Raw genomic sequence first — 14,798 nt, forward strand, 5'->3', positions numbered from 1 at the left:
GATATTTGAGACCACATCTGTGACTCGTAATGAGGACTGCTTGTGTTATAAATCCTGAATTGACTAAGCTCTCCTGGATTCCTTTAGGCATACAGCATGACTCCTGGCTGAGGTACACTAATATGCTTGATGGCTTTTATTCATAGTTTACACTCTTCCCATGAACATACTGAACCTAGATTAACCCTTGCAATATAAGTACAGTATATACTTATTATTCTGTTCCTGCTGTCTTTTGGCAGTTACTTTCATCATACAAAAGACTTTCCAAATTGGAGGGAGTAGATATAGGTTTCATTAACCCCATCACTATGAGTGGTTCTGCCTTACCTGATTATAATCATCTGGTTGTGACAAGAAGACTATAGGCCCTGGCCTGAACAGAGGAACTATCCAGCAACAAATCAGGATTCCCTTGACTGCTGAGGACATTTGTACATTAGAATACAGTAAATTGGGCAGCAAATTATGGTCAGTTTTTGTAAGTTTGCTGGCATTTTGTTTCCCAGTAATTGATATATTAACTCATTCAGTGTAGTACTGTGTTAGGTATACTTTATTGCTGCCATCAGATAAATTCAGTTTCGGAGAGATTTTTTTTTTTTTTTAAAGTGAGGAGTCTAGATATAGCTTTCATTAAACCCTTCAGTAGAAGAGGTCTCCCTAAGTTTAATACAGTTGTCTGGAAGTAGTTGGAATAAACAAGTAAAAGACATCACCAAATTTGGGGCTAAAAAGTGATATAATCTTCCATTTGCTAGCTGATCTTTCTCACTGTTCTGTCTGCACTGTGAAATGAGCATGGGGTATGGACTATCATTGTCTGGGATGGCTGGTTGAGGATCATATTCTCATTAACTTGGTAGGTCTTTAAGCACATCTCTCATATTGGCTTTATTATGCATACTACATCTTATTATTCTCTTGAATGTTATTTATGTTTCTCTTATGTCAAAAGTGAAGGATGCAGGTTCAGAGTGAGAACAGTGGAAGTGAGTTATTTGGGGGAGCATATGGAGTCACATGGAGAGACGGACTGCCAAGTGGGGAAGTGGAGGAGCATTGTGGTATGGATGTGGGTGTGATGGGAAGCATTAGGAGAAACACATTGGAGTAATCTGGCCATGTGGAGAGGATGGAGAGTGAGAGGCTGATGAGGAGAGTGTGAGTGAGGTGGAGGGGGTGAGAGGGAGGGCGAGGCCAAGGATGAGATGGAGGGATGGAGTGGAGTGGTGTATGAGAGAGGGAGGTGTGAGCTGGGAGCAGGGCAGTGAATTGGTGGGGGACAGGGCAACATGGAGGCGATTTGTTTGTGGCCACCCCTTACAAGAATAATGGGTCTGGCAACAGATAAATAGATAGAAAATGTTTATTATTATTATTATTGTTGTTATTATTATTGTTATTATTATTATTATGGTGAATGGGAGCACCCATGATCCGGTCACTTAGTGTAGGGATGCCTTATGGTCTCTGCACTGAGTGACAAGCCAAGTGGTTACTTATTGACTCATTTTATCAGTTCTGTCATTGCTAACAGTAAATCCTCCTTGTAATACAGTTATCTTTAACATAAGCTTAATTGTATTCCCATTTATCATCACTTGAGATGGAGAGAATGCTTGAGATCTTCATAGAAACCAAATAGATAATGCCTGATTTAATATCAGAAACTTTGATATCATGGTAGGAAATGAACTATTGTGTTCATTCATTATGATCAGTGTTGGCATTTGGCTTTGTTTACATGTAGCAGTGTAAACAATATTACTCAGATCACAGGTGTACATAATGATATGCCGCATTATAAGTATTGATTTTCTTATTTGAATCCTTTGATTGGTAGGGAGTTTCATCATTGGATTAAAATCATTGATAGGAACTAGAACACAACACCAAGTGTGATAACAGTAGTTAAAATATTAAACTCTTCAGTACATTAACTTAGTACATTTTACTTTTGCTAACACCAGATAATTCAGCTGATGGGAGACTTCCTGTAGTAACAGCAGTAACAGTCATTCCCAGATAAGCTCCTTAAGAGCATAGGGATCCAAGATTAGGCTGCCATAGTGTAGAAAATTTAAGGATCAGAGCAAACCTACCCCCATGCCCATGGTATTACTTTTATAAAAGAAAAAATCTCAGTTGCCTGAGATGTTCAGACCCATGTTCATGAGGCACAGTCATCATTCCAACCAGTGAATTAGACCGCCAGGGCATAGTGAGGGAATTGATGATGACTGAACTGTACTTGTATTTTCACAGATCCTTAGCTACAAAAGATTTCCTAGTAAGGGCTGCTGCTTCGCACTCGATCAAGAGTCAGAGCTCATGGTCCAGTTGTGTATACTATATTAACCTCTTAATTACCATGACTTTTTTTCTCTATTTTAGTGAGGCTACCTGCGCATGATTATAATGTACAGTATTCAGTTATAGAAGGATCTTTGTTGTTATGGAGTACATTGAGGCCATATCTAATACTTCCAGTTCAAAAGGTTCTCCTAAGCTGCCTAAAGTCACCTGAAGATAACAGGAATAAAATGAAGATGATGTCAGTAGACTGAAAGGGTTTAAAATATTTTTTAAAGATGACTCTTTCCATTTAACTGGTAGCATAAATTTGGAAAAACCTTCAAATCAGCTTTATAGGTGGTGATGGAACCAAAATGGGCTATTTTTCTTTTGGTTTCTTGGGATTCAGTAGTGAAAAGAATGTCAAAAAATGTAATACAGTATATAAAAAGGACAACTTGCTTTACTGTATATTTCCAGTAGCTAATGAATATTTGCTTTTCTTCCACAGCGCGCCAAGAAGCGTTTGCGAGTGAACAGCGTGGCATCCAAACTCCTGAGTTTGTTGCCGGCCAAGGGAGCCATTGACCTGAGCTATCTGTTAGAAAACAACAAACGACAGCGCAAGAAGACTGCTGCCTTCACCTCCTGAGATTGGCTCATAGGCTGGAACGGCCACCTCACGTTCAAAGAGATGGAGGGCCATGTGTGAAACGGATGTAAAGGATTATAACATCTCTTAATGAACTTGAGGGCCACATGTGAAAATTGGTTTAAGATTTGTCATTATTGTAGATACACAGATACAGTACACACAGACATTCGTATATAAATACAGTATATATTTATGTACGTGGATGCCCTGCATGCACGTTCATACATATATTGTAAACACATACAAGTAGCAGACAGATAACACTTAGCTTTCAAAATTTAAAATATTGTGGAATGTTTGCTTTTCGCGTCGTACCAGCCTGAATGAAAAAAAATAATAATAAAACGTGTATATAAATAGTGATTTTGCAACTTTGCAGCGTTTCCAGACTGTTGTGATACAGGGTAACAGGTGTAACCTGTCTGCTGACTTAGGTGCAGAAGTTAAAGGTTTTATCTTTATAAAAGTTTTGACCAGCTGTTGCTGCTGTTCAGGATAGCATAAACTAAAGTGCAGAGAGGAAGAATTGGAGCTGAAGAATGTTGTTAATATTTATGTGAACTCTGTAAGCTTCAATTTGCAATTTAGTGCTAGTAGACAACACTGATTTCAGTAAAGTTGAAATTCACTACTTTGTGTTCAATAACATTAATATACTGTGTTGCACTTCTAAGACTGTACCACTGATTGGGTGTCAAGTGATCAGTTTAAGAGAAGAGTTGAGATAAACTAGCTATATTATGAGAGTTTACAAATGTATAAGTGTTGTAGAGAGCCAAAGTGACCTATGTGACTGTTATATATCTAATAATGCTTAGTATTGACTGAGGTACTAAACAGACTTGAAGTGAGCGTGGAATAATGTTTTGTAGCAAAGTAACTATTCAGATGTTGCAGATCTGAGATTGAAATTTTACCTTTAGAAATTCCTATGGAATACTGTCTTGTATGGAGATCAAATTGGTCTTATGACATGGATGGTGACTAACCACTTTTTTATTATTATTTAATCTCTTTTTATACTGTGGTTTTAGTTTAGTCATTCTTATTGTATTTTTGACTTTCTAATCTTGTAACCTTTTATATTAAATTATAGCTAGCATTTAGTTTTTAACTTGGATGGTGCATTGTACCGAAGTATGAGAGCAAGTGTAGTGCAGTACTAAGTTCATATGAATTATAGATATGATAAGATCCAAGAACTGTGAAAAATACTGAACACTGTTTATACATTTCATCATGGGGTCAGACTGATAATATTAAAAAGATGACTGGGCAGCTACTGACAGACTAGGGGCATTTTGAAAAACATATGTAGCTGGTGTAGATAAGTGTGGGTGTTACCTGGAGTGGGCAGGTAACTCAAGCACCTGTAAATGTTATGTCCAGGTAATAGTACTTATTCCTTTCCAGTGTAATTTCAGCACAATAACCTTTTTTAAACACATAATGTAAGAGATATGACTGTAAGTTATCCATTCTGTAATTGTACTAATTGTGTAGATAATAGTTGTAAGAAAGTACAAAGATTTTCTCCATTTTATTTTTATTTTTTTACTTGTATGTATAGAAGCTGAGGGCAAACTTTCTGTAGAGTAACTAGTCACTGAAGGCATCATCATGCATTTGGTCAATCCTTCCACCATCCCTTTGTACACACAAGGAAACAAATGAATTATTTGATGCAAATCTCAGTATTAGATACTGAATCTTCATGCAAGAGTATATAATACTCATATATACACTTTCTTACTTGTAAATTAAGACAACAAATCAAAATTTTTATAAAAATAGAAAAGGATGGATTTTGTAGATGTATAACCTATGATAGTAAGTACAAGGATTTTTAAGTTATATGATTGAGATTTTTAATATATACTTTTAATAATGAATTTTACACTAAGTCAGATTTCTGGTTTCTCTCAAATATGTGTAAATATTGTTTGACTGGAGAGCAAGAAAGTGACTGAATGCTGTGCATTGTTGTGTGTAAAAAGAAGGAATATTTTTATAATAATGTCTGGCAGCTCTTATGTTTCACGTCATTGTTACGGAGTCGTTCACCCTTTACTGTTTCCCTCGTGTTGTGTTTATGTTTGTCCTCATCACCTGGCAAGATCAGTCACTCTCAACCAGACACATGCAGTGGTCATATTTTAAGGCAAACCCAGAATCCAGATGTGGTGAAGCCAACTCCAGCCCACAGAGCGATGGAGTAGTCAACACTCTCCATAACCCAGGTTTTGAAAATTGTATCCAAACTCACAGGTATAGTGATTGGTAATCTGCACTATCAATGGTGGGCATGGATTGAATTCCCAGTGGAGTTCTGAGTTCATGTGAAAGCAGACCCAAAACCCAACTTTGTGAACTGACCTTAAGCCCTAAGAGTGTTTGGAGTAGTTTATGCTCTTGCCTTTAGTTTTGTGAGCCAGGGTTCAGTTCCCTAAGATGGAGTTCTGGGCTCATTATCAAGTTCACCGCATTAGTGCACCGACTTGTCAATCTCCCGTAACCACATTGAGCCAGAAGTTTAGCCAGCCTCCTTCACTTAGAGAATTAGTGGCATTTTGTATTTGATTCTCTGAGGTGGAGAGGGTTTTTTTTTTTAAGAGTTTTCCATTTACAATAGATTTGACAGTTTAGTTTGTTTTAATTATGCATACCATTACTGTTTAACTATCAGCTTTATGACAGATATTGATATTTCACTGCATTAACAGAGAATAATTACCTGTACAGAAGTTGAAGCTATGAGTTTTTGTATAGAATAATTGTCACCTGTATAGATCCTCCCTAAACACACAAAGTAATTTTAACGCCGCATTCCAAGTGTTCCTCCCTTCCGCGTCCAGGCTGATGATAGCACATACCTATAGTATATACAGGACCTACTGAGTGAGTGAGAGATTTTGCTACTATGTGAATGTTGTTTTTTCCTTCTTTTGGTCAGGGTATCACCGTGCAGCGTGCGCCCCTCCATCTTTGTTACCGCATCCTCTTGTTCCCCCTCACTGTAGCGTCTCCCAACAGTTTTCTCGACACTCACTCACAATAGGATTAAGCATTGCAAACAGTACCATTAGTTCAGAAAGCTTTTTGCCAGTTATTGCTGTTGACTGATGTTGTGCATGGTTCATACAAGTGTTTGTACATGTGAAATTTGTTCATTAGCAGAGTGGAGGTGGTTGGGGAGTGGGTGGCTTGGCATCTGCGTGTTTGGCGGTATACTATAATGCAGATGCTCGGCCTTCACTCCTCCAGTTTCCTCCCATGGTTTACTTAAGCAGTTTACCACTATGTCCCTAGTTATACTTATTTGTTGGGAGCTCCTCTGTGTACCGTAGTAGATATTAATGTTTACGTTATTCAATCAATGTACAAGTGTTGGGAAGGTGCATACCCACACAATAACAAACCAGTACGTCTTGCTGCTCTGTCCTGTGAAATTACAGCTACTACAGTTCATAACAAAATTTTTCATTGCAATAGCCCAATATGCATCTTCCCTTATCTCAGGACATTTTGTTCATTTGTACATAATCATAAAATTCATCTCTGAATAAATTATAATTTTAAATTATTTTTGCTATCCATTATTGTGTATAAGTATCGTGCTGTGGTGGTAGGTGGTGGCAACCATCATCCACTCCCTTGATGTAGAGCTTCTTTTTTATCTTTCTTTTTCTGCACCTGCCCTCCTCTACTTTTATCATTCTTTTTGTATGCCTGCCCTCCTTTCTTCTTATTTTTGCCATCTTTCTTGTCACTTTTTATTACTCTTATTTCGTTTTCAGGTCACTTTATGTTGAGTGACAAGCCTAATGGTTTCCTGTAAACCAGGAAACCATTTACAATGCTGGGTGGTAACCATATAACCAACCTGTATGTGTTCCCTATGTGTCAACAAGTGGGTTGGCGGAGGAGTAGTGCCCCTCCCTGTAAAACAACTAACTCAGAGTTAAAGGGCCACCTCTTATGGGATTATGGCATCTGGATATAGGGTAATCCCTCGATTATCCATTGTAATAGAGCCATCAGTACATCCGGATATGGATGAAATCCAGATATGGAGCAATACCCAACCTATATGTACAGTACCACTCCAAACTGTGGCAGTGTTCTTCAGTCTTTCACTTATCTTGACATCAAAACACACATGAGGATTCTCATTATACCCCTGTAATGCTAGACACTAAGAAAACAGTGTATAAGCAATAAAGATCTACAAATAAGTAAATGAAGAAAACGACCCCCCAGTGAACAACGGACAGGTGTCGTAACCCACTAACTTCCAGCTGGTGTACAGTAATCCTATGTGATATAGTGGTTAACAAAATCACTTAACAAATGTCAAACACTTCCTCCTCCTCCTCCTCCTCCTCTTCCATCTGCTGGAGCTGGGCAATGAGTGGGGACATGTGGCAAGGTGATGGAGGCCTACCCACCTCCGGAGACTCTGAAGGGAGCTGCAGGCTCATGTCTAATGGCAACTTAACGGCTGTTGATGTGCTCGGTTGTGGGTCCGGGAGTAAAGACCGGGGGCAAGGTGGTGAGAACAGGTTCGCATGCATGGGGGTGGCAGGCTTGAAAGATCAATCAATTTCGGACTGACGATAGGTGATGATTCTGACAGAGGATGACAGCATCCCTAACTGCCTGTAGATCCATCATCAACTTCAGTGGCACCAACTCCTTGTCGCAGTGTGGGTGCTTGGCATATTCAAGCACTGCTCTATGCTGGCATGTAGTGCACTAAGACGACGGAGTGATGGGTGGCAGGGTGCTCAGAGTCAGGGTCCTCATCTTCATCCTCAATGCTGTCCTCTGTCAGCACCGCAGAGACAGCAGCGGCGATCTTCTCATCAGATAATGTCTGATAACCAGGATCGCCGGTGCCGTCATCCAACCATTCCCTCACATCATCGACGCCTGCATCCTCGCCTTGCTATACATAGAGAAAAGTGGAAATCGTCCATGTCCACATCATATCTCCCAAAGTCGTGCGAGACCTCATATCCTGAAGGAGACGAGACCAACCACACTGAGGGTTTTTTGCAGAGACTTCCTCCAAGCATTCACCCAGTTGAACATCGCAGACTTGATAACACCAAAGATTTTCCAAGGTCCACTCCTCATGTGTGTCGACCCTTATTCATTGTCCAGCTCCACCATCACCTCATCATGGAGCCTCCAACGGTACAGTCTCTTCGCTGCCACTATCACACCTTGGTCCATTGGCTGAATAAGAGCAATTGTATTAGGTGGCAGAAACATGCACCTGATACAACCACTATCAGCAACCAATTCCTTCTGGGCAGATGATCAGGGGCATTTTCGAGGATCAGGAGTGCCTTCACCTGGTCGCGAGGGATACCAAGTTCCTTTGTTTGATAATGCATACCCTCCTCGACAAAGTGTCAGTGGAATCATTCACTTGAAGATCTTACAGGTAAACCAGGCCTTCACACAATGATACCACACAACAGGCAGGCTATCCATCAATCCACGGAGACAACGTGGCTGTTTTGCGTGTCCAACAATAACAGGCTTAAGGCGGTGCATCCTGTTGGCATCGGCGCAGCAAATACCGAGACATGCTGTTTGGACAACTTCTGACCAGGTACAGTCTTCTCCCTCTCATCTGCCTGAGTGCTGGTGGGTATTTAGCGGTAGAAGAGGCCAATTTCATCAGCACTATACTCTTGACCTAGAGAAAGTCCCTCGTCCTCAATCAGGCACTCCACTTTCTGGTGAAACGGCTCTATCTCCTCAGCTGTCTCATCTAAAGCCTCGCCATGTGTCGTATGGCTAGTAAGTCCATGTCGTAGTTTGAACCGGAAGAACCAAGTGATCTGGGTGGCCGGGGGACTTTGTCCGTTTGGTGAGGAGGCAGACGGCCATTTTTGCTCACCCTGTGGGTTAGGGTCTGTATAACTTGCGTGCGGCCGAGAGCCTCCGAGTGATACGTGCGGCCGGGAGATTTTGGCTATTCAGTGAGTAGGCGAATGGCCATTTTTGCCCAGTTGGTAGGTTGCGTAGCCAGAGAGGCTGGCCAACCGGCCGTCCAACTGATTACAGTATTTGAATTTGTAGGCCACCTAACTGGTGGTCAAAAATTTTGTTTGGATACAAAGAAATCCGGATACAGTACTGCCATAGTGGAGCCAAGGCCTAATGGCCAGAGAGGCTGGCTAACCGGCCGCCCAACCGATTATTTGAATTTGTAGGCCACCCAACTGGTGGTCAAAAATTTTATGTTTGGATACAGACAAAAAAATTCGGATACTGCCATAGTAGAGCCAAGGCCTAACATTCGGATACAGAGCAGGTCCAGATAAGGAGTGTCCAGATGATCCAGTGATTATTGTAGATAGATAAGTACATTGCCTTGCAATGGATTGTATGGTAGCGCAGTATGGATCTTTCACATAAAATTAACCTGTAATACAGTATTAAATGTTCCTTAACCATGGTCTGCCTAACCAAGCAGATCTGCTGACAATAGGGAAGCAACTGCTTCTGTTCGTCCGTCTTGCAAGTACAATACGGTACATAACATTATGCTAGGATCCGGTGTCTTCTTGTGGTAGACTGCCTTGCCAGGGTTGGACCAGGGTCCTTCCCATGGTGGGGTGCAGGGAAATGAGTTGAAGTATGACTCCCAGGTGGACACCCCAGCAGCTACCATGTGTAAGCTCCTTGTCAATACCACAAGAATTGTAATATTTATGAACATGGTAGTAATGCAAAAGTAAAAAAAATTAGCCTATGCAAATTGGTAGGTTGAGATGTTTTAGACATACTGAGAGAAGAGGATGAGTGGGTTAGGAAGGTTAGAAGTGGTAATGTGTAGAGAAATGTGGCCGGGGGCAGACCAAGGAAGGTGTCAGTTGAGGTCCTGGCTGAAACCAGGCTAAGCAGGGCTGTGGTTCAAGGTCACAACACATGGAGAGCTGCCATCAGGTGAAAGGCCAAACGTGCTATACTCAACACCAGTCACGTTGTGCATAGAGCCGCACCATCTCAATCATCGTCTAAGAGTCATGGAATGTCACTGAAAAATTCTTGAACAAATATGAACATCCTGTATGACACAGCACCATTTTATTAAGAGGAAAAAAAAAATGAAATTAGCCACCCAGTTAGAGATGAATATAAAGAGAAAGTGTGAACTGACAGGCAAGTTGCCTGATATTGAGTGTAAGAGGATCAGTGGTCTGTAAACAGAAATGTATCACCAGACAATTTAACTTGCATTTGAAAGAAATGCTTGGTAGTGGAATGGTCAGGAACAGACAATTAACCAAAGCCATCCCAGGGTACTTCTCATAACTCAACAGCGCGCGTGCAGACTCGCGAAAGCACACAGACACACTGAAGGCGTGTAAAAGACTGTTTAACCACTGGCTTGGTAGTTATGGAATTTTCCCATAATTTTGGCTGACTACAGACTAGTACATTCAGTGTCAATAACTCTTTGCTGCAGGTGAGTTAATATATTGAGTATACCATGTTGTATTTCATTAGTTTATACTATTTCCAACCGATTTATTCATTTTCTGATATATTACACGTGGTTAACGACTGCTGTGTCTGACTCGCATAGTTTGGTAAATCTCCCCTGACCCATCTAGAGATTGCATGATTAAATTAGAATATATGTCATCGGAGTGAAATGTTTAACACAACTAGGTGAGGAAGGAGACATGGGTGAAAACGTCCCTGACTTAGGTTATGATCTTAAACTTCTTGGATGTTAAATTCTTCCATCTATATATAGGCAGGCGCCTTAATCTCGCAAGGGGTGGCCATAAACAAATCGCCTCCATGTCGCCATGTCCTATGCCAGTTCGCTGCCCTCCCTCCAACTTACACCCCCCTCTCTCAGCTTTATACCTCTCTATCCCCCCATTTCATCCTCGGTCTGGCTCTCCCTCTCCCCTCCCACCTTTACCTCACTCACGTACAGTCTCCTCGTAAGTTTCTAACTCTCCATTCTCTCCACATGGCCAGACCATCTCAGTGTATTTCTTCCAACACTGTCACATCCACATCACAACGCTCCTTCACTTCCTTATTTGTCAATCTGTCTCTCCATGTAATTCCACATACTCGTCTCAAATGACTCATTTCCACTGCTCTCACTCTTGACTTGTGACCTTCCACCGAGGTCCAAGCTTCGTTTCATACCACCTAAATATTTACATTTTCTTCCTCTTCTTCTCCATAGGGCAATATCAGATAAAAAAATGGAAGTATCACTGCAAATGCTTGATAAAACTAGTGATTCAGAGTTCCACAACCTAGCTCCCACTCCCTGCAATTTGCCTCCATGAGTACCACCACTACCACCACAACAGCAACAATAACAACAGCATTATTAAACACCACCACCACCGCGACACTCCTTCACCACCACCACCACCACTACACCACACATCGCTAAACACTCCATCACCACCGCCACACCAGCACACCTCGTCATCACCAACCAACATTTCACCCCACCACCGCCACCACCAAAGTCTCTCTCTCTCTCTCTCTCTCTCTCTCTCTCTCTCTCTCTCTCTCTCTCTCAAGTCCTTAGATTTTTTCGTTAAATTTAGTCTTGATAGACAATTAGATGGATAGATAGATATTATCCAGATGGAGGATGTAGGTACTGTACATCCTTCACTGTCCTCTTCTGACTGACTTTGCTGAGGAACAAGGCTGTGTGGAGCTAGCAAGAATAAATTTTAACCCACTGATTTATTTATTTATTTATTTATTTACTGTCCCATTAGGAGCATTGGACCCGGAACTATGCAACTCATGCAGTCCCGACAGGTAAGGTGAGGGTGACCAGCCTCCCTCGCCCTGGACGCAGTCGCCTGTGTGTGAAGTACACCCCAACAACCCTTCGGATGTTAATCCTTATTGAGCCCATCCTGTTGAACTACCTAACCCAATAGACCACCAGGCTCCATTTTTATGGTTACCACCCAAGTTCGCAAGTTTCCTGGGGTACAGAATTACCAGATTTATCTTTATCATGTTTAATTTAGCAGTATTTGGTTGAAGTTGAAATTTAAGGTATTAGCATGAGGAGGGGATAGAGAAAGACAAACGAGGAGAGTATGTGAGTGAGGTGGAGGGGGGGTAAAAGGAAGGGGAGATCGAGGATGAGATGGAGGGATGGAGCAGAGAGGTATATGAGAGAGGGGGTATAAATTGCGGGAGGGGGGAGCGAAATTCCAGGGGACAGGGCGACCTGAGCGCGATTTGACGAGTTCTGCAAGTGTTCAAGATAATCTTAATTTATTTGCACTTATTCTGGCATGTTTAAGTTTATTGCAGGTCAGGCCTTTAAACAGGAACTGTAGTTTTTTCTCTGACTGTGGGTCTCATAATAAAAACTCATTCATTTTTGCAGTTTGTGTTTACGAACATCAGGCAGAATTATACAAGAGTATTTTATGCTGTTTCAATCTATTTGAAATACTGGGATAATGAACGAAGTATTTAAGAGAAGACTGGCAGGAATATAGTGTAATATTACCATTTACTGTATTGTATTTACGAACTATGTTCTCCCTCTGCAGTATTCAGACATCTAAATGCTAGACAGATTTAGCAGTGTTCCAAATCATCCTGCACGAGAGGTCTAGTTATCCTGCAGGCAACCACGGCTTTGCACTCAGTGCATTACCTGAAGGCAGTACATCATCAAGGGCAAGGGAGTGGATGGTGGTAATGGTATACTGTACTAGAAAAAGCTGACATCTGGGGCATTTTTATTTATTTGCCATCTTTGATATTCTTTAGCATAGACTTATCGAGTGGATGGGTTACACATAGCCCCAATAAAGCCCTTTCAGCACGATGCATTTCCTAGACTGGGTAAAATAATTTGGTGGCATCAGGAATAAACTAAAGTACAGAGGCGCTAGATAGATTTAGAACCATGTGAGGCTTAGCAGGACCGAGATGTTTAGTGAAGCAACTTGCGTGAAATCGCAGGGATCTACAGTGAAGCATGTGGGGTTTTTCTGCAGTGGGAAACTCTGCGTGGGAAAATTGTTAGGGGAAGTCAGTGAAGTATTATACGAGGCTTCACATTAGGCTTTGCTGGAGTGAAGGGCCAGTGTGTGAAAAATCCTCAGGAAGCTCAGGTGGAGAATGATATGGGGCTTCGTTCGTTAAGTACCTAGCGTGTGACTATGAATGCCATCAGGGGAAGAATATTGGCCATTACCTTGGAATCTACTGGAGAACGGTAGCCTACCCTCGGACCTCCACACCTTAAGGGGTAAAATGGAACCAACTGTTTTTTACCTTTTTTCCTCTTGGCCTGGGGAGTGAAGGTGGTTCATAATGCCCCTAGGGTCCATATAATTGTCAGATAAGTAGGTTACGAAGCATATTTTCTGTTTCTGCATATGACCATGAATGTCTTAAATGCTATTTTTGCAATCCATATCATCGAGGACAACAGCATGAGAATGTTAGTGTCCAGTTACAGGTGCTGTTAGTGGAATCGGCTGATGCCCAAAACTGAGAATGCGGTCCCATAATGTAGTACGAAATAGTATATTTCTTAAATAGGTAGTCTTCCATAGACACTGCCTATGAGTTTTGCTTTCAACATCCTTACCACGTGTTGCATATGAACATTTAGTCTGTGCTGAAGTGGTGATGTAAACGTGACAGGTGTATGGCAAGTGCGACCCTTAAGGAACTAGGCGTCAGACAGTGTGCTGGCAATTACACTTGCCATTAAATTATTATTATTATTATTTTTTTTTTTTTTTTAGCTCTGATCTTTAATTTACAGGAGAGTACGAAGTAATAAGATTTTTTTAGTACCATTAGTGTCCGTTGATGTTATTGGTAGTTTTATGGTTTATTGTTCAGTTATAAGCATCCTCGGTTTAAAGCATGTTATTTTATGTGAGCAAGCATGTTAACTATGTCAGTACTATTTTCTTGGTCACTTAATTTTTAAAATATCGAAGTGCATATACTGTACATCGCGCTTAAATTAAGAACTGAATAAACCCAGTGCTTTGTGGTAGCGAATTGATCCCTCACCTAAACTTGACAAACCGGTTTCCTTTTTTTTTTTTTTTTTTCGAGAACGTTGTCAATATAGAGACTCCCACAGAAACCAAAACTGAACAATGGTATGTTTTAGAAAAAAAAGAAGAAAACCCTGGTGAAAACTTTAAAAGGCATAATTAAGTAGCTTAAATATGGTTGAATGTAGATATCAGTGCTCTATTTCATGTTCAGTTACACCAGTAAGTTTTACCCAAGTCTTAAAACTTGGTTAAAGTACAGAAGCCATTGCCAGCCTCATTTTAGTATACTAAAAACCTTTAGTTTTGGGGGGGTAGGTATATGGAAAAAAAAACAAAAACAATATGGTATACTAAATGTACATTTAATATCGTTGCACAGTTTAAGAACAAGTGCCCCATCATATTAATTTGCACTTTTCGTGTATATATGTATTTTTAGGGCACTGGCAGCTGCTGGATCAGTGTTGGACCCAAGTTTTAGTTCTTCCTCAATACAGATTAGCCTTGTTGCTCACGACCCTCCTCCTCCTCGACTGGCCTCTTAAGTCTCATCACTGATCACTAAACTCGTTTCACCTGCCCAGTAAAAAAGTTAATTAAAAATCATGAACAGAAATACAAAACTAAAACAGGATACCAAAATATGCAAGAACACGTTAGAAAATTAAATAAACTAAAAACTTACTACAAATTTATGAAGAAATTAGCTCTTCTCGCTGTGATGTGCAATTGGTTTCTGACGTGATGGATTTTTTTTCTCTGTCCATCCTCGCCTCGCC

General features: G+C 40.8%; 1 protein-coding gene across 1 annotated transcript in view; it reads left to right on the forward strand.

Moving 5' to 3' along the window:
• Nucleotides 1-6,533, forward strand: part of ash1 (histone-lysine N-methyltransferase ash1) — a 296,085-nt gene extending 289,552 nt beyond the window's left edge. Inside the window, exon 17 of the mRNA XM_080272689.1 lies at nucleotides 2,810-6,533. Within this exon, the coding sequence (XP_080128815.1) occupies nucleotides 2,810-2,950 (141 nt within the window). The 3' untranslated portion in view covers nucleotides 2,951-6,533. The remainder of the gene's footprint in view (nucleotides 1-2,809) is intronic.
• The last annotated feature ends 8,265 nt before the right edge of the window (nucleotides 6,534-14,798 follow it).

This window comes from Coenobita brevimanus, chromosome 6 (assembly GCF_032717465.1).
Source record: "Coenobita brevimanus isolate Jiangsu-jjx chromosome 6, ASM3271746v2, whole genome shotgun sequence".
Classification (NCBI taxonomy): Eukaryota; Metazoa; Arthropoda; class Malacostraca; order Decapoda; family Coenobitidae; genus Coenobita; species Coenobita brevimanus.